This window comes from Dermacentor albipictus, chromosome 6 (genome assembly GCF_038994185.2).
Source record: "Dermacentor albipictus isolate Rhodes 1998 colony chromosome 6, USDA_Dalb.pri_finalv2, whole genome shotgun sequence".
NCBI classification, from domain to species: Eukaryota; Metazoa; Arthropoda; class Arachnida; order Ixodida; family Ixodidae; genus Dermacentor; species Dermacentor albipictus.
In genome coordinates this window covers 3,624,506-3,652,172 of record NC_091826.1, presented here as the reverse complement: position 1 = coordinate 3,652,172, position 27,667 = coordinate 3,624,506, and the positions used below count along the sequence as shown (strand labels likewise).

Genomic DNA, 27,667 nt, shown 5'->3' with positions numbered 1-27,667 from the left:
ACCAGATTCATGCTATTTTTATACACTTTGCAATGGCCTTCGACACCGTCTCACACCCTAAACTTACGCACAAGCTGTTCGCTATGCTAAAAAATGCGTCTTTGGTTGGCTGGATATCAGACCTTCTTTCCCAGCTTTCGCCATGTGCATGTTTCAACTGTACTAACTCACCCTTGATGCCTGTTTCATGAGCGGTTCGCCAAGGTTCAGTACTGGGTCCTCTTTTATTCCTGCTTTATATTGCTGATCTGCCCCTACACATGTCAGTTAAAATATGCCTTTTTGCAGATGACTGCGTCGTATGTCATACAATTAGATCTCCTACTGATCACGTTGACCTTAACAATTATTTCGCTGACTTCTGTACCTGGTCCGAAGCATGACAAATGAATATCAACTTTTCCAAAACTGTCTCCAAGTCCTTTACACCACGCTCATCCCCTTCCTTCTTTCTCTATGTCTTTAAAAATTATACTTTAAGAAGGGTCACCGAATTCAAATATTTCGGTACCCTACTAACACACGATTTGTCATGGTCGAAACACATTGATGTCACCTGTAACAAGGCCCTTAGAAGACTAGGCATCGTACGCTGCGTCTTGCTCCTCAAGAAACCACACTTCTTACATATAAAACCCTCATTCGCCCCATCCCCGAATATGGCTGCGTTGTATGGAATCCATACAAACACTGTATGAAAAAAAAGGCAGTGCGTTTTATTTGTAGGAGATACGACCAGGAATTTTCGCCAACTCTCTCCCCTACTTGGTCTCACTCCTCTTGCAGAGCGTCGCAAAGTTGATTGCCTAAAATTCCTTCACACGTTAATCAATTCTCCTCTCCTCTCGTCCCTAGATAATTATTTGACTTCTTCCAAGCCCTCATGTACGAGGAGTCGCCGTGCTCTAAATATCTCAACCTTTGTTGCCCGCACTGATTCCTGTAAATACAGTTTTTTTTCCATCAACAATTCATTACCGGGTAACATCCGTTCACTACCCCTGAAATAATGCACGCAATTAAGCTTGTTTATAAATGTTGGTATGTTTGTTGTTCATCCCACTCCTGAAATACCCCCATTGAGGCTGCAGTATGTATAAATAAATAAATAAATAAATAAATAAATAAACTACTGGCGCAGCTAATCCGACACAACCTAGATAGCACAAGGTCTTTTCACTCTGATCCATGACGTCGTGTTACTTAGCCCGACTGCCTTAGAATTTAACGGGGATGCTCCCGAGTAGGCAAAAGTGATTTTGACGTCACCACTTTCATCTCGCCGGGCTTGTCAATAAATATTTCGGGCCAGATAGCGTGACATCATGGATCGTCGGAGTTATCAAGCCTTGTGTTATCTAGGTGGTGTTGGCTCATCGCGCGCCTCTCTTTCTATCCGTTCTTTCTTTCGCGCATGCGCGTGCATGGGGTGGCGCCGGAGGAGTTTTCGGCGTACAAGCGACCGACAGACGGACGGACGAATCGGCTAGCCATATAAAGCTTCGCTGTAAAATCTTGTACGTCTAGCGTGAAGCATACGTTTTATTGAGTACAATACACAAGTCATACCGTTTTTAGCCTGTCTGCAAAAATAAAACCGACCACATTTTATTTTTCCCGATGGTGTGCACTGTAATAACATTGCTGCTGTGCCGAGTGCAATTTATGTATTTGGTGCAAACAATCGCTTCGTGTACACTTTAGGAGAAAATATGGGCCGAAATGACAAAGAGGCTTTGCACGCAAGAGCCACACGTCTGAATTTGTCCAAGGCAAAAGCGTTCCTGAAACTCGCATACGTATACTTGGGTTGTCGCCCACAGATGATCACGAAGCGTCTGCCCAAGCCTTATTGGACCAAGTGCGTCAACTACCCATTTGTGCGCCGAGAGCAGTACGTCATGAAGATGACCAAGCCGGTAAGTGTAGCTTCCACTGCATGCACATGCGGCGCGCACGGAGTTGCCCCAAAGGCTCAATTGAGAATTCGCACGCGCAGACCAGACGCAGTGGCCCAAGTGCGAAAAATAAACGCGCGTTGACTCGAGCTACTGCTTTATGCCACCCACTGCGGAACACGGGCGATACGCTGAAGACAACCCGAGGAGGCGATCGAGAAAGCAAGGCTGGCCACGCGAGCCTGTGAGGAAAGGAGGCGGTGCTTCTTGACTGCGCCTTTTCGGTGCACCTGCGAAAAGGCTGGCTGGACGTTTGTAGTCTCCGAGCAATGAACGAAAAGGAAGGGAGTTAACCGAGGTGCCCGATTTTTAATAATCATATCGTGCGAAGCCAACAAACACAGACACCAAGGACAACATACGGGAGATTATTTGTACTTACTAACTGAATTAAAGAAATGATAAATTAATGGCGATGAAAGTGGATGAAGAAACAACTTGCCGCAGGTGGGGAACGATCCCATGCCTTCACAATACGCGTGCGATGCGAACATCGCACGCGCAATGCGAAGGCGTGGGATCGAACCATCGCATCGAGATAAGCTTTACGGCGAGCTGCCAAACATAACCGCAAACTCAGCGGGCTGAATAGCAGAATTTAAAAGTGATGCCACTGAGTCAGCCCTCCATTGTTCATCACAAATGGTCAACCGTGATAACCCTGAATGTATAGCTGACTTATAAGTTTTATAATTAATTAGCCGTCTTTGCCGTACAATAGGAGCCTGGTGTGAAAATATAATTTCAAATGTAATGAGAATGGGTGAGTGATCGCTGCTTGTTCCATTGTGAAAAGTGTCCCAAGATGAAATAGATGTCTGAGGGGAAGGGAAAGTCAGGTCTAATGCAGGTGAGAATCGCCCACATGGAAAAGTAATTCAACCTGAATTGTGACATTGGAAATTGTTATCATGCACCCAATTCCACTTTCCACAAACATCTCTTCTGATTCCCCAAGAAGTGTGATGAGAATTAAAATCTCCTGCCAGGGGCATTGCATTTGAAAAAATTTGGGACAGTGAGTTCAGGTGATCAGTCCACTTGACTCCATGAGGGAGTCAGATTCTTCAAGTAAAATAAAACCTGGAATTATTTGTGTACTAGATAAAGAAGGTCAACGTAACCGGAGGGTATAGAGCGGCAATTCCATTGAAGAACTCTCACTGATGCTATGGCGATCCTAGTATGGATGACTCCACAGCAGAACGCAACGCATCCTGCTCGCGGTGTTCAATTTTTACATTTTTTCGGCCTAGAATTTGGAGACTCAGTTGGAAAAAGTGGGGTACTCTTGTGTTTATTGCTGATGGCCCCAAGCACTGCATGCCGCTGATATGAAAAGCGTGAAGCCCATGAAATGAACTAGTTGAGAACAAATATTTTAATGAAACTTGGTTATTCAAGAACCTTGTTTACTTTTTTTTTGTACATGTGCAATGGCGAGGAAAAAATTTCAATGACGCTGGCCTTCATTCCAATGTATTGCGCAGGAGCAGCTGTCACCGGTCGTGTATTGTGAGCAATCGCGCCAAAATTACAGTCGCAACAGAGAGCACATATAAAAAGCAGTTCTACAATATACCCATTACAAATGCGAAGGCACAGTGTAATAAATAAATAAATAAATAAATAAAGAAGGAAAGGAAGAAAGAAAGAAAGAAAGAAAGAAAGAAAGAAAGAAAGAAAGAAAGAGAGAAAGAAAGAAAGAAAGAAATGCAAAGATACAACTTGATAAAGGGCAAAAAAAGAAAGTGTCACTGGAAACAAAGTGCGCTGCATGTATACACAGAACCTCGCAACAAGATATCTAAATATGCATATAGGCCTTCAATAAATCCACGTATCTACGCAAAAGTCGCTGTATATAATGCGTCAAACAATGCAAAAAATGTGTTGCAGAATCAATGCAAAAACAGATCACAGAATCCTAAGCCCGCCCACACTCCTTCCGTTCTCCCGATGCATCTCGCGCGATGGACGGCGGCGCGCTTCCGCTCCACTTTTCTCCCTTGCGCACACAAGACTGAGCCACCATCGTCGGCTCACCCGTGTCCCCCCCCCCCCCCCACTCGCACATACAGCATGCGGCGCGCGGGGACGACGTTATGGCCCTTGCAGTTTATGCGGAACATGACGGCGACGGCGACGGCAGGAATGCGCCTGGAGTGTCCATATAATTGCTATCGCAATAATATAATGAGAGTGTCTGGCAATGAAGAGTCCCGTGGCCAATTAGTTTCCGCAAGTAAAAGTAACAAAATCCAACTTTCACCATGCTACAATTCGCTGCGCCACAACAATGTCTTTCTTTTCTTTAGTGGGACAGGGGCACCTAAAAGAGAAAAAAGAAACGCAAGGGAAAGCACGTTGGCCACAATCGAATGCCTACATTGGACACCTAATGGGGCTACCGAAGGAATATCGAAGAAAACATGACTCGCTTAGCCCACAAAAAACCATACACATACTGCTCGGTAAAAAAGTTTCCGGAGAGGTTGCAATAACATCGAAGTCAAGATGATGCCCTCAAGCGAGCGCGTTGCAATCCGTCGAATCCTCACATATAAACACACACACACAAACACGGGCGCAATCACACGCACGAACACACAAACGCAAGAACGCGCGCACACAAACACCCCGCAAACACTAATGCATGCATATGCATACACACACACACTAACAGCACTCACATACAAACGTGCACGCACATGCAAAAATTTGGAGGACGCTTAAGCTTCGCTTTTAAGAGTGGAACGCGATACCTTTCAAAGATCCCTGACTGCTTCTCACACTTCGCGGCAACTGGAGCGTATATAACCATAATGTTTACCGGGAAACGCTGCCCGCGAACGCTAAGCGCGAAGGCGGGACTTGTGGTAGAAACGCGGCCGCGGTGCTACGGAGGCAAGGAACCGGGCGCGCCAGCGCTCGCAAATGGCTGACGCCACGGCCGGTCTGTGAATTGTAGAAACGCTGTAGAAAAGGGGTTCCTTTAAGTTTTCGCATAACGGAATTATGTTTTCTCTTGCTTAAATGATATTGCGCGACATAAAAACGACACGGACGAGAAAGAAGACGACACACCAAGCGCTTGGTGTGTCGTCTTCTTTCTCGTCCGTGTCGTTTTTATGTCGCGCAATATCATTTAAGCAATGGATTACCATCTTGCCCGGAATGCTGCTCTCATTATGTTTTCTCGCATACTCAAATTACAATCTGAGAGCTATCATGTCTGTAGGTTGTGCACGAGGGTTGTAATGTGGGCTTGTTGGTAATGCATCTTCAAGGGCTGTACGGTAGCGCGATTAAAAGACGGGACACGTTTAGCGCTGTGTGTGTTCCTGTGTGTCTTCTTTTGTCCTGTCCTTTAATCGCGCTACCGTCCACCCCTTGAAGCTGTAGGTTGTGTATAAATCGTAGTTAACGACTTTTCCACGTATTTTAGCTTGAGAAATTCAATCAGTTCAGGAAATTCCTTGCGTCACATGGAGGGCCTGGGTACGCGTAGTTGAAAAAATATTTGTGCCGAACCGACGTCCCACGCCGACGCAAGCACATGCACGAACACACAAACGCCCATACAGACATATGCACGCACATGCACGATCACACAAACACGCGTAGAAATTCATGCACGCATACTAGCAGCAACACATGCGCACAACGAATACGCCTGCACACCCATTGTGGTTGCTCAGTGGCTATAGTATTGGGCTGCTGAGCACGAGGTCGCGGGATCGAATCCCGGCCGCTGCGGCCGCATTTCGATGGGGGCGAAATGCGAAAACACCCGTGTACTTAGATTTAGGTACACGTTAAATTACCCCAGGTGGTCGAAATTTCCGGCGTCCTCCACTACGGCGTGCCTCATAATCAGAAAGTGGTTTTGGCACGTTAAACCTCATAATTGAAATTTTAATTAAGAGACCACTCACGCACGTGTCAACTTGTACGATCCAGCAAGACTTGCGCCGATAGTTGGAGCGACCTTGGCGTATTCGCGAAGGGCGTCGAGACATTTCAGCAGTTGTCGATGTTGCGGCTCAAGGTCTCTGTGGCCAGGCCGTAATGTGAAGTCGTCAGCATGAATAAGAAACACTATGTCAGGGTTTAGAATAGTCAGCTGTTGGGTTAGTTGATTTGACATGCTTTTTGCAAAGGGGAGAGCAGAAGCGGTGCGGAAAAGAGAGACTTGGACAGGAATGACGCTCACTTGCAACTAAGTATATTTTCCCAGACAAACCACCAGGAACGTCATTGCGCATGTGCTGCCATCGAGAGTTGTCAAGAAGCTTTCAAATCTTCTATAAAAATTCTTTCTATAAAAATTGCCTAACAACGGAGCATGCATCATCGCATCAATAATGACCGCTATAGTGTAGGTGATAGCAACAACAGCACGTACAAGTGGTGTGACAGAAATTCAAAAAAAAAAAAAAACCTTGGGAGGTGGATAGCGGAGGAGGAGTGAAACTTCAACCAAGGGAGGGAAACGTAAATTTCTTATCCATAATATGCACTGACGAGGCACTAATACAAAGGTTAGCATGAGCGTGAATCTGACCAGACTCGAGGATTTCCCTTTCGAGTTTGCCTTTAGATCTGCTTATAATCTCGGTTTTATCGAAAATGTGTTTACAACAGGCACGTACCCAGGGGGGGGCCCGGGGGGGCCCGGGCCCCCCCCGAAATCAAGTGGCATACCCCCCCGCCCCCCCCCTCCCCGCCCACGCCACCACTCCTCACACATTCCTAAAGTGCCGCCAGATTAATGTTGAGACTTGGCAGCTGTTCATCGGTCAGCCTTATGCTGCCTTTTTCACTCCTTTTAGATGGCGGTAGTTATCGGCATTTCTTGTAATGTGAAGGACAGTTTTCTCATAGATTCCGCACCCGCGCGATTAACTCGAGATGCGCTCAGTTGTCACCATCTATTCAACCGTCACGTGCAGCTGTTGCTTTTGTTAGTTCAACCTTCTTTGTTTAGGCTGATCCTGGGACCAGGACAGGGATGCGGCTGTTACTCAGCTGGTATGTACTCTCATGGAACGAGTTGCGGCCGGAGAAAACACCAATTGCGTTTAACTTTTCCCTTTGCTTCATTATTTCCTTGAGTTACGGCTCGCCGCGACTGGCCGATGCACGGAACCATATACACGTGATATGGGTTAGATAAGGTGGGAAATAAAATGATGTGAAAGAGCGTCCATCATGAAATCCTGCAATAACCCTTAAACCCATAAGCAAGATGACTGTCGCCAGTTACCTCGTCTGTTTTTCCTTAATTGTATCGCACTTTTCGTGCAAAATTGGAAACCGGAAACAAAAATCGCAAGGAGTTGAGAAATTAAGCGATCTACTAAGGGAGAGAGCCAACGCGCAACAACCAAACTGCAAGCAAAAGCGAATAATAAAAATGTTAACCGTTGTTTATGAGAATATTTATGGATCAACATCTTTTTATTTAAAAAGGAAGTAGAGAAAACGCCGCCGGAAGTGGAGAATAATTACTTGCTTTGAATGACGCTTCTACAGTTATCGGTCGAACCGCCTCACGTAGCCACTTCTCTGCTGTGCTTATGTGGGTGTTTTTCTAACCTTTCTCGGTGAGCGCAGTACGTCTAGAATTGCAGAGTCCTGCGCTCTACGCGTTTGTATGGGACTGGGGGCCGCAGAGCGTTACGCAATTCGCGGAACTGTCAAACTGATCCACAAGGCGAAAATAACTGATATTCGAAACTATAACATGTGAAGACTGAAGAAGCCGTAAAAAAAATGAACGCGGCCTGACATCTGTAAAAAAGAAACCTGGCATAGGACAAACCATGATGTATGCACTAAAAGATAAGAGGGATAATATCATAAGGAATCTCGAAGATACAGTAAAAGCAGCGGAAAAATTCTAAGCTGACCTGTATACAGTAGCCAGAGGAGTCCCGATACCTCACTTAGAAACAGTAATGAACAGGATACGGAAACTCTCCTACAACTAGCGATGAAGTCAGAAGGGCCCTGCAAGACATGGAACGATGAAGAGCGGGAGGAGAAGGTGGAATAACAGTCCATTTAATCAAACATGGAGGAGACATATTGCTTAGAAAACTGGCGGCTCTTTATACGAAGTGTATATCGACTGCAAGGGTCCCAGAAAACTGGAAGAATGCAGACTTTATACTAATCCACAAAAAAGGAGACGTTAAAGAATTGAAAAATTATAGGACCATTAGCTTGCTCCCAGTATTATATAAGATATTTACCAAAATAATGTCCAATAGAATAAGGGCAACACTGGATTTTGTCAACCAAGGGAACAGGCTGGCTTCAGGAAGAGATACCTTACAATGGATCACATCCATGTCATCAATTAGGTTATCGCGAAATCTGCAGAGTACAATAAGCCTCTCTATGTGGCTTATATAGATTACGAAAATGCATATGATTCAGTAGAGATACCAGCTGTCTAGAGGCACTACGTAATCAAGGACTACAGAACGCTTACGTAAAAAGCTTGAAAATATTGCTACATGCGTTTGGTATTTGTTTGTTTGAACGAGGTGCGTGGGCGCCATCACTCCAGAAAAGAGGAGGAAGAACGAACTGGGCTCGCGCTGTAAATCTAACCGGTCAGCGCTGCAACCGTTGTTGTAAATATAATCTGTAAATAGTTTCTCGTCTTATTGGCTCGTCCTTCGCGTAAGAATATATACAGAGGTTCTACAGCTACCTTAATTCTACACAAGAAAGGCAGGGAGATACCTATAGGGAAATGGGTCAGACAGGGAGACACAATTTCTCCAAAGCTATTCACTGCGTGCCTAGAAGAAGTCAAGCTATTAAACTGGGATGGCTTAGGAGTAAAGATCGACGGCAAATATCTCAGCAACCTTCGGTTTGCCGATGACATTGTTCTATTCAACAACGATGCAGACGAGTTACAACAAATGATTGGAGACCTTAACAGAGAGAGTGTAAGAGTGGGGTTGAATATTAATATGCAGAAGATGACGATAATGATAAATAGCCGGGCAAAGGAACAAGAGATCAGGATCGCCAGTCGGCCACTAGAGACTGTGAAGGAGTACGTTTACCTAGGTCAATTTATCACAGGGAACCCTGATCATGAGAAGGAAATTCACAAAAGAATAAAATTAGGTTGGATCGCATACGTCAGACATTGCCAGCTCCCGACTAGAAGCTTACCATTATTATTGAAAAGTAAGGTGTGCAATCAGTGCATTTTGCCAGCGCTGACATATGGGGCAGAGACTTGAGAATGAGTTAAGGACCGCGCAAAGAGCGATCGAACGAAGATTGCGAAGAGGCATAACGTTAAGAGAGAGAAAGAGAGCGGTTTGGATCAGGGTATAGACGATATTCTAATTGACATCAAGAGGACAAAATGTAGCTGGGCAGGTCATGAAGTGCGCCGGTTAGATAACCGTTGGACCATTAGGGTTACAGAATGGGTACCAAGAGAAGGAAAACGCAATCGAGGACGACAAAACACTAAGTGGAGCGATGAAATTAGGAAATTCGCGGGCGCTAGTTGGAATCGGTTGGCGCAGGACAGGGGTAAATGGAGATCGCAGGGAGAGGCCTTCGTCCTGCAGTGGACATAAAACAGGATGATGATGATAATGATGATGATGATGGAGGTGGTGGGCCCCCCCCCCGAAAAAAAATCCTGGGTACGTGCCTGGTTTACAACCACAATCCCTGAAGTGGTTGTAAGATTAGTAATGTAGATTAGTAATGTTCTCTTAGCCAGTCATTTAGACAGTGCTCCGTCTGCCCAATGTGAACTTTCGCACAGTCGAGTGGCATCTTATACACCACTTCGGTGGCACAGGAGGCGAGGGCTTTCATGTGTTTCTTTTCACAGGTCTCGTACTTCTTATGGCCATTTGCAAGGGTGCACAACCGGGAAAGCTTGAGAGGAGCTGTGAATACGAGGTTGACGCCGTGCTTCTTCCCGATCCTTTTTAGCTTGTGTGAAATCGTGTGGAGATATGACGTCACGACAAACGTATTTGGCCTCTGGCGTGGGCAGCATTGGGTGGAGCCTGGAGCTTCTTTAAGAGAGTTGAACCCACTGCGACGAGCACACTCGAAGGGAATCTCAAGGCTTTCAGACGAGACGCTTGTAGCTCAAAGCTGTGTGCACAACACGTTGTCAGGTGTGACTTGAGGCACGATGAAGCTATACCCTGTTTCATCAGTTTGGTGCGAGAGGAGTCAACAGGTAAAATGAACTTCTTAGTACGCGGCAAATATTCCCAACAAAGGTGTTCGTAACAGTTAAAATACTGCGATAAATCTAAAAACCGAAGTGTTCAATTGCCTGGAACTTCCATTGTGAAAGATAACGAGAGCGAGCATTGTTTGAAACAAAGCAATGCTCGCTCACTACTGCAGTGCTAATGTCATTCTGTGGAACAGATAAAAAGGCAAAAAATCGTGCACATATCTATGAAATTCAAGAACAATGTCCTGGTTCAATTCTTGCTGAAGCAAACAGTCAAATTTGGCTAAGAACATTTCACACAATATGGATGCCATACACGATCCAATACATTATGCTCTTTTCCTTTATGTCAATCTTACTGTCAAAGTTAACAATGGCAGAGGTTAGGTAGCAGTTCTAAAGCTCAAGAAAACTGTCAGCCGGGCTAAGGCAGTCTCACTGGAAAGCAACGACACCGTATGGATTAACTGCTTCCCGGACAGTTACAAAGAGTTCATCATGCGGTACAGAATAAAATAAGTCTTCTATGTCCACAGACATAGAAGCTCCTCATAGAAGACAAGCGCTCCTTTGGCTTCGGACGCACACCTCCGGACGAACAAAGTGGTGTCCTCTACAAGGTCAACTGCTCGGACTGTGGTGCCAGCTACATTGGCGAGACGGGGCGGCGACGTCGCACCCGAATCAAGGAACATCTAAGAGATGCTACGAAAGCCACCCATGCTACACGTGCCAAGACAGAATTGGTTGATCATTGTTTATCAAAGGGACACATGTTCGATTTTAACAATGTAACCACACTAGCACGGGAACACCGATGGGGCCCAAGAAAGTTCGTAGAATCATGGTTCATCCGTCGTAATCAATCTTCATGCAACTCTAACCGTGGCCCCCTGCCGGATGTTTACGGCAGTTTCATAGATAAATAGGATGTATTTCTCATTTGTTGCCATTCTGTACTGACGACGCCACCCGCATAGGTGGCGAAACGTCTATGTTTTTGTTATTTTTCGTTAAGTAAAGCCACTGAAAACAACGGTTTGAAACAGGTGAACTCTACGAGTGCGCCCTTCTGCTCATTTCAAGACGTGCATTGCATTGCGAGTGATAGTGGCGTCAACGCCCCCTGTAACGATAGGCGCTGAAAAAAAATTAATAATAATAAAATTAAATAAACCTGTGTTTTCTTAACTCGTCACGAATATATAAAACTGACCAGGAATATAATTTTCGTTGAATGAATCTAACTGGTGTCTTGCTTGAATTAAAAAACACTTTTCTTTCTTTCCCAATGTTTGTTCCCACCAAACATAGTCGCGCTTCAATCGCTGCTCCCATAACCCCCTTGCTGATGTCGGTGACAATATGTACTGAACCGCTTTTCGCCCGAAGCTCCGCGACCTATTTGGATCGACCTTGGTTTGTCTCTGAAAATACACTTAGTTGCAAGTGAGCGTCCTTCCTGTCCACGTCTCCCTTTTCCGCACCGCTTCTGCGCTCCCCTTTGCAAAAACGTCAGGGATTTCCTGCGTTTTGTTAAGCTGTAGACATGAAGAGAATGTTTGCAACAACGGAGACAATGCAGGGGCGATGCCGCCTTTCTCTCTTGCGCAGCTGTGCGAGAAGGAGTGCGCGTACAACGCCTCGCTGCTCATGTGCCGCTGCATCCGCGTGGACGTGGCGCTGCCCTACGAGGTGGACTGGGACCGGCAGCCGTCCGGCAAGAGGCGCTTCTGCGACGCCGACATCGCACGTCAGTTCCAAACATTGGTGCATGTAGCCCCTATTACGTCAAAGCTCGCATCAAGCAAAATGCGGTCGGCTGGGTCAAATCTTATAAAAACTTAGCCAGATGCGCAATGAAAATTCAGGTTCAAGAGAAATTTTCAGCAATACCTTTACAACTGTGCGCTTATGTGCGTGCGCGCCAGGCTATCGCTGCTAGCTGCATGACTAATAGTAAGCTACAAGAGCAACATAGAAAGGTACTGGTGCTTGTGGAACTCCACGACGCGAATTGTCCTGCTGCTATAGCGAATGGCGCAGATGCGGGCACAACGGAGAGCATCGCCTAACACCGGTAAGAAGTTGTAGCCGGTGCAGAGTATCTGGACTTGCAGCTCACATTGGATTTATGAACGTCCGTCTGCAAGACCATTCAGATGCGACAAGTGCGCCCTCTGACGAGGAATATATCCCGAGTTGTGGGGAAACCCAGCGTGGGCCGGGTGGTGCGGTATCGCTGGAGCGAGTCTGCGTCAGACGCTCCATCAGCTTGTGCACGTAGATTAGGCAGATGCTTTACATTTCTGCGTGTCACTTCTGCGTGACGCCATGAGCCTGGGACTGCTCCCGTAGTCTGCTTCGCTGATGGCCTGTCACTTGAAATTGGTTCTGGTGCTGTAAAACTTTTCCCCCTCACTCTTCACATTTGTAATCGCTAGTGATTCAAATCTTTTAGTTCCCAGTGATCATAATTGAGTTACCCTTTAAAAACCTTTCACTTGAGATCCATAATGTTCAGATTTCCAAATAGTCAAGATCACTGAAGTGTATATAATTAGCAGTGATTACCACTATTTCGACCCTGTCTGCACCATAATAACAAAAAACAACCTTATAATGACACTCATTCTTAAAGGGGACAGTCAATGAATGAGGACTGCCACTGTAAAACCAAAGAAAGTGATTCGTGATCACTAAGGAATCAGTCGTCTCATCTGCTAGTTATCATATATGAATCACCATTTTTATTTCTTTCATTTGGTATCTAAGCGCTGTGCTGTTTAAAAGTGTGAGCACATCAAACCGAATGAATCATTGTTGATCAACGATGACTCGACATCATCAATTATATATAGCTACCAAGAATACTCATGTAATGACTGCATGATTGATACCAATGACGACGTACAGGAATGAAGGCTACCACTGTTATACCAAACAAAGTGATTCGTGATCGCTAGTGGCTCAATACTACCACCCAGTAGTTATGTTTCAGTCAATGTGAGCTTTCATTCGATGTACATGACACTATACTGTATAAAACACGAGAGCATTCAAGTAGGCGTATCACTAGTGATCACTAACAAATGTGCGTTATCAATCACCAATGGAAACAAAAATACTCACGTAATCACTTTTTGATTGATTCCTCTGATGGCGTGGACAAATGAAGGCTACCATTCTCATACTAAACAAAGCTATTTATGTCCACTAGGGAGTCCCAGTTACCATCTTTTAGTTAACATGGATAAATCATTGTTTGTATGACTTTTCATTTGTTATGCATGACGCTGAGGTTTACGAAAGTGCGAGAATCAACATTTAACTGAGCGTGTCATTAGTGATGACTAATGACCGGGTGTAATCAGTCAGCAGCAGTAAAAGAAAATACACATTTATTGGAGTTTTTATTGATATCAATGGTGACTAGCGCGAAGGAAAGACACCATTGTACCAGTAAAATAAATAATTCACTGCCACTTTTGACTTAATTACACCACTTACTAGTAAACATAGTTGAATCACTCGTTCTATGACGTTTTATTCGATATCCATGATATTATGGTCCGTAAACCTCGGAGAACTTAGCATAGTACTTGAGTAACTAGAGATGACTAGTGACTGTAGTCATATTAGCTGTGATGTGTAGTTGCTTAGGTAATTGCTGATTATGTCACAATCTGAGCACTTATTGGTTTTCATGACGACGTCTTCGATTAGACATGACCAATAGCCTAGTAGAAAAGTTATTCATATTCACTAGTGACCGAAGCCTACCAGTGCCTATTGATCATTAAATCACTCGTAAGATGTTTCGGTTGAGAACCACGACGACATCGGACGTGCATCATTCCCCCTCTGTTAAAAAGTCTTGTGCACGAACGTTTTCTTGCATTTGTTTACTCGAATTGACATTTCCGGTCTATGTCGCTCCCTAAAAAGAAAGAAAAAACGAGAAAGACAGCCTCTAGGCATTATTTTTGTCACATGTGAGGAAAGCCACTGGTCTTCCATCTTACTTTTTTTATTTTGAACGCAGGGTTTCAACTCCTAACGTTTTGCTTGCCCCAGAATTCGAAGGTTCTCGAAGGACGTTCTGGTTGGATTACAATCACTGGCGCTGGGAATAGGTCGGCTGGCGTTTGAATTTAATGTCTGCGCAAAACTTGCAGTTTGCATAAGAGAGACCAAGTGCCGCTGCAAGGTCCCTCCTCAGTAGTGCATCTGTATGTAATTCGCAGAGTCCCGCAAAGGTCTGTCAATTCATTTCAGGCGTTGCCGTGAAGGCACTCCTACCGCCAATAATAGCAACAACAAGATGTTGCTAATCATGGTGCTGGAAGAGAAAAGGCACTGCTAGCGCGCAAGATGTATACGCTGGTTTGTGGCGAATTAAAAAAAGCATTCAAGCAGAAACACCTCAGGGAGTTTTCCAAGTATGCGTAAGCATCGTGCCACTGGCTTATCTCCGCGCAGCCCAGTGACGAGAAGCAATCGCCGAACGACAGAAAGCATGTCGAGAGCACAGGCAGGCAAAGAAGGCGCAGTTTCCACGGGATGAAGTAACCAGTAAATGGGAAATATACCGGGAGAAAAAGTCTATGGTTCAAATGCTGGTGCAAGCAAAATGAAAAGGTGAAAGTGAACGTTGATTGTCAGAAATACGTGAGCAAAAGAAGGCCGCACCTAGAATATTTTGTAACCTCATATAATTATTAGGCAGGAAGTCAACAACAATACAACAACATATCCTAGACGAAGATGAAAACAGACTGGAAGGAGAAGCGGCAATAATATACATCCGAAAAGCAACAGCCGAATCTTTCCTAAGCAATGACGAGGTTGTACTTGATCAAAAAAAGAGCATGAAAGAGACCCAAGTGGAAAAGAAGCTGGTGCTGACAAATTTAAACTGGAAGAAAGCGGAAGAGGAAATTCCTAAGCGCACAGCCACAGGGCTAGACGAGGTTCCCGTTAGGCTGATAAATGAACTAGGGCCAAACAGTAAGGAAGCTCCGGTGAAAGCAGTGGAAAGAACTTTAAAAATATAGACGAATACCAGACAGTTGGAGACAAAGTAGAATAAATTTAATTTATTAAGGTAAGGGGGAGAAAGACAGAATTCACTCGTATAGACCATTGACCATTACATCGGTAATATGCAGGCTAGCAATGCAGGCAATCAAATTAAAGCTTCAAGCATGGGCAGAGAATAATGGCATTTTGGGAGAGCTCCAGAATGGCTTCAGAATAGGTAGGCGTTTGGAGGATAACTTGTTTGTTCTTGCTCAGTGTATTGAAATATGAAAAGGAGAAAGCAGACCGTTGTATGTGGCCTTTTTAGACATTACAGGAGCCTACGACAATGTAGACCGTAGCATTTTGTGGAATATTCTGGAAGGGGAAGGCTTAGGTAACGATTGTCTACGGCGTTTGAGAGAGATTTACCTAGAAAATACCGTTTGCGTTTGTTTCCTCTCCACGTCAAATTTTGCTCCTTCGGAAAGTAGACCGTTTAAGTAAGCGGGGCCATCAGCGCTGAAGCAAGGAGGTTGCTCGCTTACTCCGCATTGCTATGCGAGTCAAGTAGGAGGCGAGTCAAGTCTGAACATTGTGGATACGTAATGTATACATGTAACGTGTTATTATTGTATGTCTAGCTTTGAACTCTATTAAGGTATCACTCAGGCGGCCAACAATCAGAGGTGTCTCCATGTGTGATGCGGTGTGCCGCACCAGCATACATCCCAATCCAGGTAACTGTGAAGCTCCCAGTAAACACGTTTCGCTAGCTTTCGTGCTCCTATCATTTTTCGCGGTACGAGTTTCTAAACATTGTTTATCTGGCAACCGGGCATCAAGCTTTGCAATATAACTCTATCGAAAGGGCTATTAACATGGATAAAATGAGCTGATAACAGTTGCCGCGAACATGCCACGATCAACCAGACGCACGCGACGCGTTGAAAGATTATGCGCACTCGTAGGTCTCGAAGTAGTAAAGGCAAGGCGCAGAAGACCAGGACTTAGGGAGAAGAACACAAACGACAGGACCGGCGCCAACTAAGTTTATTTTCGCAACAAGCCTGCCTTATGTAGGTCATTCACGCCAAGTCACGCACAAAACTTTAGAAGTAAAAACCAGCAATCTATCGACCATACAGGAATGTTATCTGGCACAGCTATCGAATGAGCAAACAAGAACCACACGTGGATCAGCACAGGAGGCAATCAATCATGTATAGTCTTTTTCCAAGCCAACGGGGATAAAAAACCAGACATAAAAAGTACCATCTACACTTCACTACTAACCAATCTATTCACAACACACTTCAAATGCCTAAGGCTCAGTCAGTGATAAAACCCGCACGACTATGGGAATAATGACCAACGAATAACGCGGAAATAACATGACAAATGCGTCTAAGCACAGTGTCTGCGTCAAAACTAAAATCTCTAATAGTCACTCACCTAAAAATTGATAAAACATGTGACCGCGCGAAAAAGAACCACGTGACAAACAATGAAATGGACAAAAGTGATGAACGATAAAGGTCTAAGAACAGCGTCTGCGTCAGCAAAAAGGCAACAAAAGCTTAAGGGCCACTAGAAAATCGTCAACAAGATAAAAACTAGTAAAATAAAAGGAAGACAGACGGTAAAACCAAATGAAATCACTCTAACAAGAGGCCTAAATGAAACCTTCTAAAAAAGTCGTCTCCTTGTCACTAAGCATAATGGACGGCCTGCTGACGCATGCGTTTCCCTCTCTTTTTTTGATGAAAAAGGCTTCCACAGTTTCCCGCTCAAACCTGTCTTTTCCATACTTCAAGAATTTAGTTTTTTCAAACTGAGGGCGGCAATCAGAGCAGTCTCTGCAATGCTCTGCAAGGAAACTCCCTTCCTTGTTGCGCATATTACGACAATGTTCCATCGCACGCTCATTGAAACATTGATCTGTTTGTCCAATATAGCTGCGACCACAGCTGGTAGACTACACGTGTCCTGCATTCAGTGAACTTCTTCTGATGCTGGATTGAACAAGCCGGGCGTTTCTCTCCGTTCATGGCACAAAGCTTAGACAACTTGCAAGGTGCCGAGAAAACAACCTGAGCCTGAACAACCTGAACAACAGAACTGTGTGAAACTGGCTCCCTGATACGAGGCGGGTGCTTTAGTTTTTGGAGCATCGTTTCGCAGACAGCTGAAATCAGACATGGCGGCTGAAATCAGACATGGCGTCCTGGTCTTCTGCGCCTTGCCTTTACTACTTCAAGCATGAACCAACTAGCCCAAGCAAGAGTTTTACTCGTAGGTCTCGAATGGCGCCTGTGAGTGCAAGGGCAGCTGGCCCACTCTAGAGAGCTGAAAAACGAACTACTCTATGCAACGGCAACTTTATTCTCTGCAACAATACAGCGCGTGGTGAGCGGCGTCGACAGCTTGCCGGCGAGATTCGCAAGCACGGGAGAGACCATGTGAACTAGGGCTGGCCAGCACACAGTAGGCATGGCTTTGGTTACAGAATGGAAAAGAACACACTTTCATTTCTTAGTCGGCACGTACTGTTTTCATAATACGTCCTCGGTCAGCTTCCACCAGAGCGTTGGCTGCTAAGCAGGCACGTACCCAAGGGGGGGGGGGGGTCCCGCCCTCCCCCTCCCCCCTTATAATGAAGTGACACCTCCCCACTGCCCACGCCACCACTTCTCACACACATTCCGTAAGCACCGCCAAACCAATGTTATAATAATAATAATAATAATAATAATAATAATAATAATAATAATAATAATAATAATAATAATAATAATCTCTATTTAAGACAACAAGGTCTCGGATACAAAGGCAAAAGGCAGATGTGCTCTGCCTGACGGGACCCAAGCACACGAATACACAGAATCGGAGCATGTAGCAACAGAAAGAACATAATACACTACCGTTACATACACAACACAGTTTCATGCAAAGTATACAAACGACAAGGTACACAATCTTAAAGGAAAATTCGTACAAATAAGGAACCCTAGGATCATAAAAAATCGGTATACGCAACCTATTGATTATTAGGACAGGAAAGGAGGTAAGCTTTAACCTTCTTCTTTAAAGAGTTCGGGGACACGCATTTCTGAATCATTTCTATGACCTGTGTATGCCTGTTGAGAAGACTGGAAATTAAGTATGAAAGCATTTGGGTTCCGTAGTTGGTCCTCACAAGTGGAGTTCTGTAATGGTCATGCCTTAATTTGTAAGGCACATTACTACTTCGTGCAATTCAAGATCCTTGGAAAGATCGAGCTTGATTTCGTTATAGACGTACGAAAGCAATTTCAACTCATATAATGGATTCACTTTTAGAACAGAGTGTTCGAAAAAGTGCAAACCTGTATGGTCGTTATACGACAGATTTTCGACATATCGTATCGTTTTTTTTCTGTAATATTATCAACCCATAAGATTAGTTTTGGTTGTGGACTCACATATCAGTATACAATAGTGAAGAGGTGGATGTATTATAGTGCAATATAACTGTCATTCCAGCCATTTGGGAACAATGTTTCTAATCTTGTAGAACAACCAGAGTGACCTTGATACTTTGGCATGAATTTTATTAATATGCTGGGACAAGCTGAAGTGTTCTTCAAAAAAGACACCTAAAGACTTGTAGAATGAAACAAGTTCAATTGCATTGTTTTCAAATGTAAGTTGAAGCTCAGAATCATCAGGTTTGTTGCGTTCTTTAAATGCAATAACCTATCTTTTATTGACATATAATGCGAGTTTATTTATATTCAACCACAATGACAATTCTTGTAACCATGCATTGGCCTCGACATGTATATTATCGAGATGCATACGAGAAAAAAATACACTGGTATCATCTGCATAAAGAATTATTGCAGGATTTCTAGGGATGGCTACTATATCATTGATATAGATAATAAAGAATATTGGACATAGAAAAGACCCTTGTGGTACACCATATATTAATTGTTTCATTTGTGAATGATGGCCATTCAAACATGTAACTCCTCGAATGCCATAAAAAGGTAGCTTATTAAGTAAAATATCATGTTTAATAGAATCAAATGCCTATTTAAAATCTAGGAAAAGTTCGGCTGAGAATCGTTTCGCATCCGTATTAGAAAGTATTTTTTCTTTTATACTAGGTAGTGCCATTTCAGTTGACTTCCTCTCCCGAAACCCGAACTGTTCTTTCACAAGAATTTGTCTGGTGTCGAGAAACTTCTATGGTCTTTGTTTTATCAAATATTCGAGTAGTTTAGAAAACAAAGGAACGACAGACATAAGCCTATAGGTATTTATGTTGTCATAGGAGGCCACCTTTGTGCAAAACAACCGCTCTTGCAATTTTCATACCATCTGGAAAAACACCTTGGTCTAAAGCATCATTACAAATATGCTGTAGTGGCGAGCTGATTAGATCGGCAACAGCAATAACTGGTTCGGCCTTAATTTCATCTGCTCTAGGGTAGATTTATCTAAGTTTAGACGGAACGTGAACACTTAAGAATATAGAACTTACAACTGGAGAGGCAATGTATTGATTAATTTCATGCTTTCAGTCTTGTTTTTGAACCGATTCACTAGAGGATAAATTAATGCGCATTGAATTCGTCTGCCAAGGCAGCGCCACTGTAGTCACCATTATTGAGTGTTAATGTGTTAAGAACAGGACAAGTATCCCTTCCCATAAGGTCACTAAGATAATTCAAAATTTTTTAGGGCAGTTTGAAATTGCGGCAAGTTTATTCTTGCGTCCTTTTTTTTATACAGCACCTAACTCGTTTCTTAATTTTTTATATTCCTTAAATATAACTGGGTTTTTTAATCGCATGTATTTCTCAAAAAGATTGCCACATGCTACAATACCTTTATACAACTCCCTTGTTACCCATGGCTTTCAAGACTTTTTGTAGTTTTTTTTACTAACGATCAAAATGCACTATCATATTTGCTTTTTACTAACTCAAGGAAGATATTGCACGCTATACTAGGATTTTTCTCATTGTAAACATCGCTCGATTCAATGCTTTCTATCGTAAATCTAAACTTAGCCAGATTATCCTGATTGAAGCTTCGGTATACGATTTGTTGAGCTGGCAGTTTTTTTTGTTTTCTTATTAACCGCGTGAAAAGCAAAAACTAGGTAGGTGGTCGCTTAAATCAAATGTGAGAACACCAGATAGAACACTAGGCAACTTATGGTTTGTGACACACAAACCTATTAACGTGTCGGTCACTAAGGTTATTCTAGGTAGTGACTCGATAACGCTGGTGCAGTGAAATGTATGAATGGCTTCATAAAAAAACGTTGTGGGGAGCTGTTTGTAAACATATGAATATTGAAATCTCCCACTAAAACAACAGGCATATTTAGGATACATGCATATTCAAGCAGATCACGTACAAACTGAACAAATTCGGCAATTTCACTAGACTGGGGTCTCACAAAAATTCATACTGAAGATTTTCTTTGACGTACAATGCTACGCCCCCGCCTCTACGGCTATTTTCTGAACACCCCTTCAAATTTGTACCCAAGGAAGGATACAACATCATTGTCACTGGTGAACCATGTTTCTGTGTATGCTAGTATATCAAATCTATGATTTAGGCAACCAAAGGCCGTCTGTATTTCGAAGTGCTTATCTTTTAGGCTTCTAGTATTCATGTGAAAAACTGACATCCTGTCGTTTTCGTGAACAAGCGAACTGCGCGCAACAGAATTAAATGATAAAGCATCGTAGTAAAAGGGCCCAGTTTGTGATGCCATGAGAAAAGAAAAGGAAGGCGAACAGATAAACAAGACACAGGAACAGTGGCGTCTGTTTAGATTATCTTTCCCAGGTCGACATCACATGCAATCTGTATTGCCGTTTCACTGTTGCACTTGCGCACAAACAGCTTCCGATTACTATGCCATGCATATTCATACTGCTCCTATGTAGCCTTTGCCCTCATCATCAACATGAGCTTTTTGTTCTGCGCTGTTAAATTATCAGGAAAGTGTACCGTGGACTTAGCTTCCCTCATAATTTGCTTCTTTGCCATCCATTGGTCCTTCGTTGCACGCGAAGAAAAACGAACCAGAACTGCCGGGGTTTTACCACGTTTAGTTGGCAGTCTATAAAGGCCTACGTCCTGTTTAGTAAACTGAGCCAGGCCTAACTCCTGGGCAATAGCACTGACCTTTTGGAGCAGATTTTCACTGTCGGCTTGCACAAATCCATGTACTTCTAAAGTATTCCTTCTACTATATTGTTCCAAGCTGTTCATTTGTTGTCGCAGTTCCACGACTTCCTGATCAGTCTTCACTGACTCAATCTTTTCAACTCTTTTCATTAAAGCAACAATTTCAGTTGACTGAAGCTTTATTTCTGCTAGTACTTGATCGTAGTGATATGAAAGATGCTGGACAGACTTCTCCATACTTTCCAGTTTCTTTCACCTGGAAATTGACATCTAGTTTGTTTAATATCTGGCAATTCATAAAGCTTTTTGTTTATTTCTATTAGCATCTTTTCAGTGAACGACTGCACGTTCAGCACCTGCTTTGTTACTTTTGGGGGGCCTCGAGCAGCTGAAATTACATGTTTGACATCTCCAGTTTTTTAGCAATGTCTGCCATTACCTTGTAGGTAGTCTTCTTCGTACCAGAACAAGCGCCCAAATGGTAACCATACACGCACTCTGAACAGACAAGGCACGAGCCATCTATTAGATGGGATTGCTTACAAACCAGACATATATCGGAAGCAGAACCAGCCATTGCACCCGTGAAGGAAAAGCATGCGACACTGAAGCAGCAGTACAGACTTAAACGCAGGCATACACCCTTGTGCTTGTGCGATCAAAGTATATCAGTAGTAGTACCACTGGAAAAACTCGGCAGCAGTGGCATGTAACATAAATAAAAAATAAGTGTGAAAAGGTGAAGAAAAACCAACCTGCATAGTAACGGATTATTATTAGCTGCTTGAAGAAGGTCTAGTTGGTGCCACTGCCGCTGAGTGTGTGTAGATTCTACATCGGTAACACAGCCTTTTGTATCTTCTGGTCAGTGACGTACGGTCCGTGTTGACTTGAGGGCCAATGACAGTCCCTCTTGGCGCTGCAGTGTGGTGGTGGCCATTTCCAAAGGTTTCCGAAGTTCCTGCATAATAACGGATTATTATTAGCTGCTTGAAGAAGGTCTCGTTGGTGCCACTGCCGCGCAGTGTGTGTAGATTCTACGTCGGTAACACAGCCTTTTGTATCTTCTTGTCAGTGACGTATGGTCCGTGTTGACTTGAGGGCCAATGACAGTCCCTCTTGGCGTTGCAGTGTGGTGGTGGCCGTTTCCAAGTGTTTTCGAAGTTCCTGCGTAATAACGTATTATCATTAGTTATTAGTTATCGGCATCTCCTGGGACGTGAAGGCTAGCTTTCTCATCGATTCGGTGCCCACGCTTATAACTCGAGATGCGTTCACTTGTCACGATCTATTGCAATGGTTCCGCGCATCGCTTTTCCTTCGTTAGTTCAACCTTCTTTGTTTAGACTCATCCAGGGACCAGGAAAGGAATTCAGTTCGTGGCAAGCTGGTCTGTATGCTCCTGGAACGAGTTGCGGCCGGAGAAAGTGCCAGCTGCGTTGAACTGTTCCTTTTGCCTCATTACTCCTCCAGTGACGGCTTACCGCGACGCTGACAGATCGTCGAAACCATATACCCCTGATATGCGCTAAAAAGGTGGAAAGTAAGATCATGCGAAACAGCGCGCGGCACCAAACACTGCAATAACCCGTAAACCCATAAGCAATATGAATGTCACCTGTTACCTCGTCTGGTTTTTCCCTAATTGTACAGCACATCTCGTGCAAATTGGCAACTGAAAACAAGACGCGCAAGGAGTTGAGAAATTATGCAATCTGCTAAGGAAGAGAGCAGCGAAAATTAACAAATTTAACCGTTGTGTTTGAAAGTATTTATGGATCAACACATTTTCATTTAAAAAGGAAGTAGAGAAAACGCCGCCGGAAGTGGAGAATAATTTCGTGTGTTTTGAGCGACGTTTTTACCGTTATCAGCCTAACCGCATGGCGTAGCCATTTCTCTGCTATGCTTATGTGAGTGTTTTCCTAACCTTCCGCGGTAGACTCACAACGTCTAGAACCGCAGCGTCCTGCGCTCTACGCTGTTGTACGGGACTGGCAGCAACGCAGCGTTACGCAACTTGCCAAATAACAATACGACTCGTTTTAGCACTTAACTTGGTAGAGCAGTAAACGAGGGATCCAAATGAACTGTGATTTTTCCGCAAATATATATTTCCCTGTATTTCTTCCTCAGCTAATAAAAAAACACTACTAGAAATCTTAATTTCGCGCTTTCGCTTGTGTACTTGTTCTCGGCAGTGTTCTTCCTAGGCTTCTTTCCTGTGCGAGACAATTTAATGTAGTTTCTTGTTTGTCAAGCAAAAGAGAGGCCTATCTCACAGGCCTATACCTGTGAGGTATACCTTATTTCATTTCTATTTTGTCGGTTTACGCTTTGTGATGGCGAACGGTGGGCATTGTTCACATTTACAGTAGTAAAGGTACCCCCCTCATCATTTTCCTAACCAGGGGTTGCCCCCCCCCCCGAAAAAATATCCTGGGAACGTGCCTGTTGCTAAGCATGATAATCTTAAAAGACGCTTGAAAAGAATAGTTTAAATGTGTGTACATGAAGAAGTAGTTAACTTGATCCATTCGCAATAGTTCACAGACTCGAAGACGCGCCGTTCTTTCATATCACAGTTTGATCATGGGTGCCGAGTTCGTCGTCGAGCGCTCTCTGGAAACAAGACGTTCCCAACGTACACGCGATGGGATCAAGCCCTTTCTGTTAATGCTGACGGCAATACAAAGCGAGCGCTTCTCTGCTATCGCAGCGGCGGTGTCCACGAAGTTGCCGCGGCTGAAGATGCACTTGACGCTTGCCTCTGAAAGTTATTTTTCCAGCTGGCAAGCGCTGGCGTAGTTGGGCGGTAGAGTAGCTGACTCCTGCGAAGCGGGTCCGAGTTCGATCCCGGCGGGAACAGGGAATTTTACAGCGAAGCTGTTTATTTATACCGTCCAGGGAAATTTTCGTGTCGTAAACGAAAAAAAAAACTCCCCGTACGGGGGCCGACGCCAAAGATAGTGCAATACCGGCCCGACCCCCAGCGGAGGTAAAGCAGGCGTTGAGCACTCCCCATACGGGGGCCGATAAGGAGGTAGTGCAATACCGGCCCGACCCGCAGGTAAAGCAGGCGTTGAGCACTCACCATACAGGGGCCGATTCCAAAGATAGTGCAATACTGGCCCGACCCGCGGCGGAGGTAAACCATACGTTGAGCACTCTCCATACGGGGGCCGATAAGAAGTTAGTGCAATACTGGCCCGACCCGCGGCGGAGGTAAACCATACGTTGAGCACTCTCCATACGGGGGCCGATAAGAAGTTGGTGCAATACCGGCCCGACCCGCGGTGGAGGTGAAGCAGGCGTTAAGCACTCCCCGTACGGGGGCCGATTCCGAAGATAGTGCAATACTGGCCCGACCCGCGGCGGAGGTAAACCATACGTTGAGCACTCTCCATACGGGGGCCGGTAAGAAGTTAGTGCAATACCGGCCCGACCCGCGGCGGAGGTAAACCATACGTTGAGCACTCTCCATGCGGGGGCCGATAAGAAGCTGGTGCAATACCGGCCCGACCCGCGGTGGAGGTGAAGCAGGCGTTAAGCACTCCCCGTACGGGGGCCGATTCCGAAGATAGTGCAATACTGGCCCGACCCGCGGCGGAGGTAAACCATACGTTGAGCACTCTCCATGCGGGGGCCGATAAGAAGTTGGTGCAATACCGGCCCGACCCGCGGTGGAGGTGAAGCAGGCGTTAAGCACTCCCCGTACGGGGGCCGATTCCGAAGATAGTGCAATACTGGCCCGACCCGCGGCGGATGTGAAGCAGGTGTTAAGCACTCTCCATGCGGGGGCCGATAAGAAGTTGGTGCAATACCGGCCCGACCCGCGGTGGAGGTGAAGCAGGCGTTAAGCACTCCCCGTACGGGGGCCGATTCCGAAGATAGTGCAATACTGGCCCGACCCGCGGCGGATGTGAAGCAGGTGTTAAGCACTCCCCGTACGTGGGCCGATTCCGAAGATAGTGCAATACTGGCCCGACCCGCGGCGGAGGTAAACCATACGTTGAGCACTCTCCATACGGGGGCCGGTAAGAAGTTAGTGCAATACCGGCCCGACCCGCGGCGGAGGTAAACCATACGTTGAGCACTCTCCATGCGGGGGCCGATAAGAAGCTGGTGCAATACCGGCCCGACCCGCGGTGGAGGTGAAGCAGGCGTTAAGCACTCCCCGTACGGGGGCCGATTCCGAAGATAGTGCAATACTGGCCCGACCCGCGGCAGAGGTAAACCATACGTTGAGCACTCTCCATACGGGGGCCGATAAGAAGTTAGTGCAATACCGGCCCGACCTGCGGTGGAGGTGAAGCAGGCGTTAAGCACTCCCCATACAGGGGCCGATCTCGAAGTTAGTGCAATACCGGCCCGACCCGCGGCGGATGTGAAGCAGGTGTTAAGCACTCCCTGTACGGGGGCCGATTCCGAAGATAGTGCAATACTGACCCGACCCGCGGCGGATGTGAAGCAGGCGTTAAGCACTTCCCGTACGGGGGCCGATTCCGAAGATAGTGCAATACCGGCCCGACCCGCGGCGGATGTGAAGCAGGTGTTAAGCACTCCCCGTACGTGGGCCGATTCACAAGATAGTGCAATACCGGCCCGACCCGCGGCGGAGGTAAACCATACGTTGAGCACTCTCCATACGGGGGCCGATAAGAAGTTAGTGCAATACCGGCCCGACCCGCGGTGGAGGTGAAGCAGGCGTTAAGCACTCCCCGTACGGGGGCCGATTCCGAAGATAGTGCAATACTGGCCCGACCCGCGGCGGATGTGAAGCAGGTGTTAAGCACTCCCCGTACGTGGGCCGATTCAGAAGATAGTGCAATACCGGCCCGACCCGCGGCGGATGTGAAGCAGGCGTTAAGCACTCCCCGTACGGGGGCCGATTCCGAAGATAGTGCAATACTGACCCGACCCGCGGCGGATGTGAAGCAGGCGTTAAGCACTTCCCGTACGGGGGCCGATTCCGAAGATAGTGCAATACCGGCCCGACCCGCGGCGGATGTGAAGCAGGTGTTAAGCACTCCCCGTACGTGGGCCGATTCAGAAGATAGTGCAATACCGGCCCGACCCGCGGCGGATGTGAAGCAGGCGTTAAGCACTCCCCATACGGGGGCCGATTCCGAAGTTGTGCAATACCGGCCCGACCCGCGGCGGATGTGAAGCAGGTGTTAAGCACTCCCCCTACGTGGGCCGATTCAGAAGATAGTGCAATACCGGCCCGATCCGCGGCAGATGTGAAGCAGGCCTTAAGCACTCCCCGTACGGGGGCCGATATCGAATATAGTGCAATACCGGCCCGACCCGCGGCGGATGTGAAGCAGGTGTTAAGCACTCCCCGTACGTGGGCCGATTCAGAAGATAGTGCAATACCGGCCCGACCCGCGGCGGATGTGAAGCAGGCGTTAAGCACTCCCCGTACGGGGGCCGATTCCGAAGATAGTGCAATACTGACCCGACCCGCGGCGGATGTGAAGCAGGCGTTAAGCACTCCCTGTACGGGGGCCGATTCCGAAGATAGTGCAATACCGGCCCGACCCGCGGCGGATGTGAAGCAGGTGTTAAGCACTCCCCGTACGTGGGCCGATTCAGAAGATAGTGCAATACCGGCCCGACCCGCGGCGGATGTGAAGCAGGCGTTAAGCACTCCCCATACGGGGGCCGATTCCGAAGTTGTGCAATACCGGCCCGACCCGCGGCGGATGTGAAGCAGGTGTTAAGCACTCCCCCTACGTGGGCCGATTCAGAAGATAGTGCAATACCGGCCCGATCCGCGGCAGATGTGAAGCAGGCCTTAAGCACTCCCCGTACGGGGGCCGATATCGAATATAGTGCAATACCGGCCCGACCCGCGGCGGATGTGAAGCAGGTGTTAAGCACTCCCCGTACGTGGGCCGATTCAGAAGATAGTGCAATACCGGCCCGACCCGCGGCGGATGTGAAGCAGGTGTTAAGCACTCCCCGTACGTGGGCCGATTCAGAAGATAGTGCAATACCGGCCCGACCCGCGGCGGATGTGAAGCAGGCGTTAAGCACTCCCCATACGGGGGCCGATTCCGAAGTTGTGCAATACCGGCCCGACCCGCGGCGGATGTGAAGCAGGTGTTAAGCACTCCCCCTACGTGGGCCGATTCAGAAGATAGTGCAATACCGGCCCGATCCGCGGCAGATGTGAAGCAGGCCTTAAGCACTCCCCGTACGGGGGCCGATATCGAATATAGTGCAATACCGG

The 27,667-nt window shown here is 46.0% G+C and overlaps 1 protein-coding gene across 1 annotated transcript in view; it reads left to right on the top strand.

The window, feature by feature from the left end:
* Positions 1 to 27,667, top strand: part of LOC135917042 (acid-sensing ion channel 5-like) — a 173,159-nt gene that overhangs the window by 23,521 nt on the left and 121,971 nt on the right. Inside the window, exons 7-8 of the mRNA XM_065450525.2 lie at positions 1,824 to 1,919; positions 11,821 to 11,959. Coding sequence (XP_065306597.2) covers positions 1,824 to 1,919; positions 11,821 to 11,959 — 235 coding nt within the window. The remainder of the gene's footprint in view (positions 1 to 1,823; positions 1,920 to 11,820; positions 11,960 to 27,667) is intronic.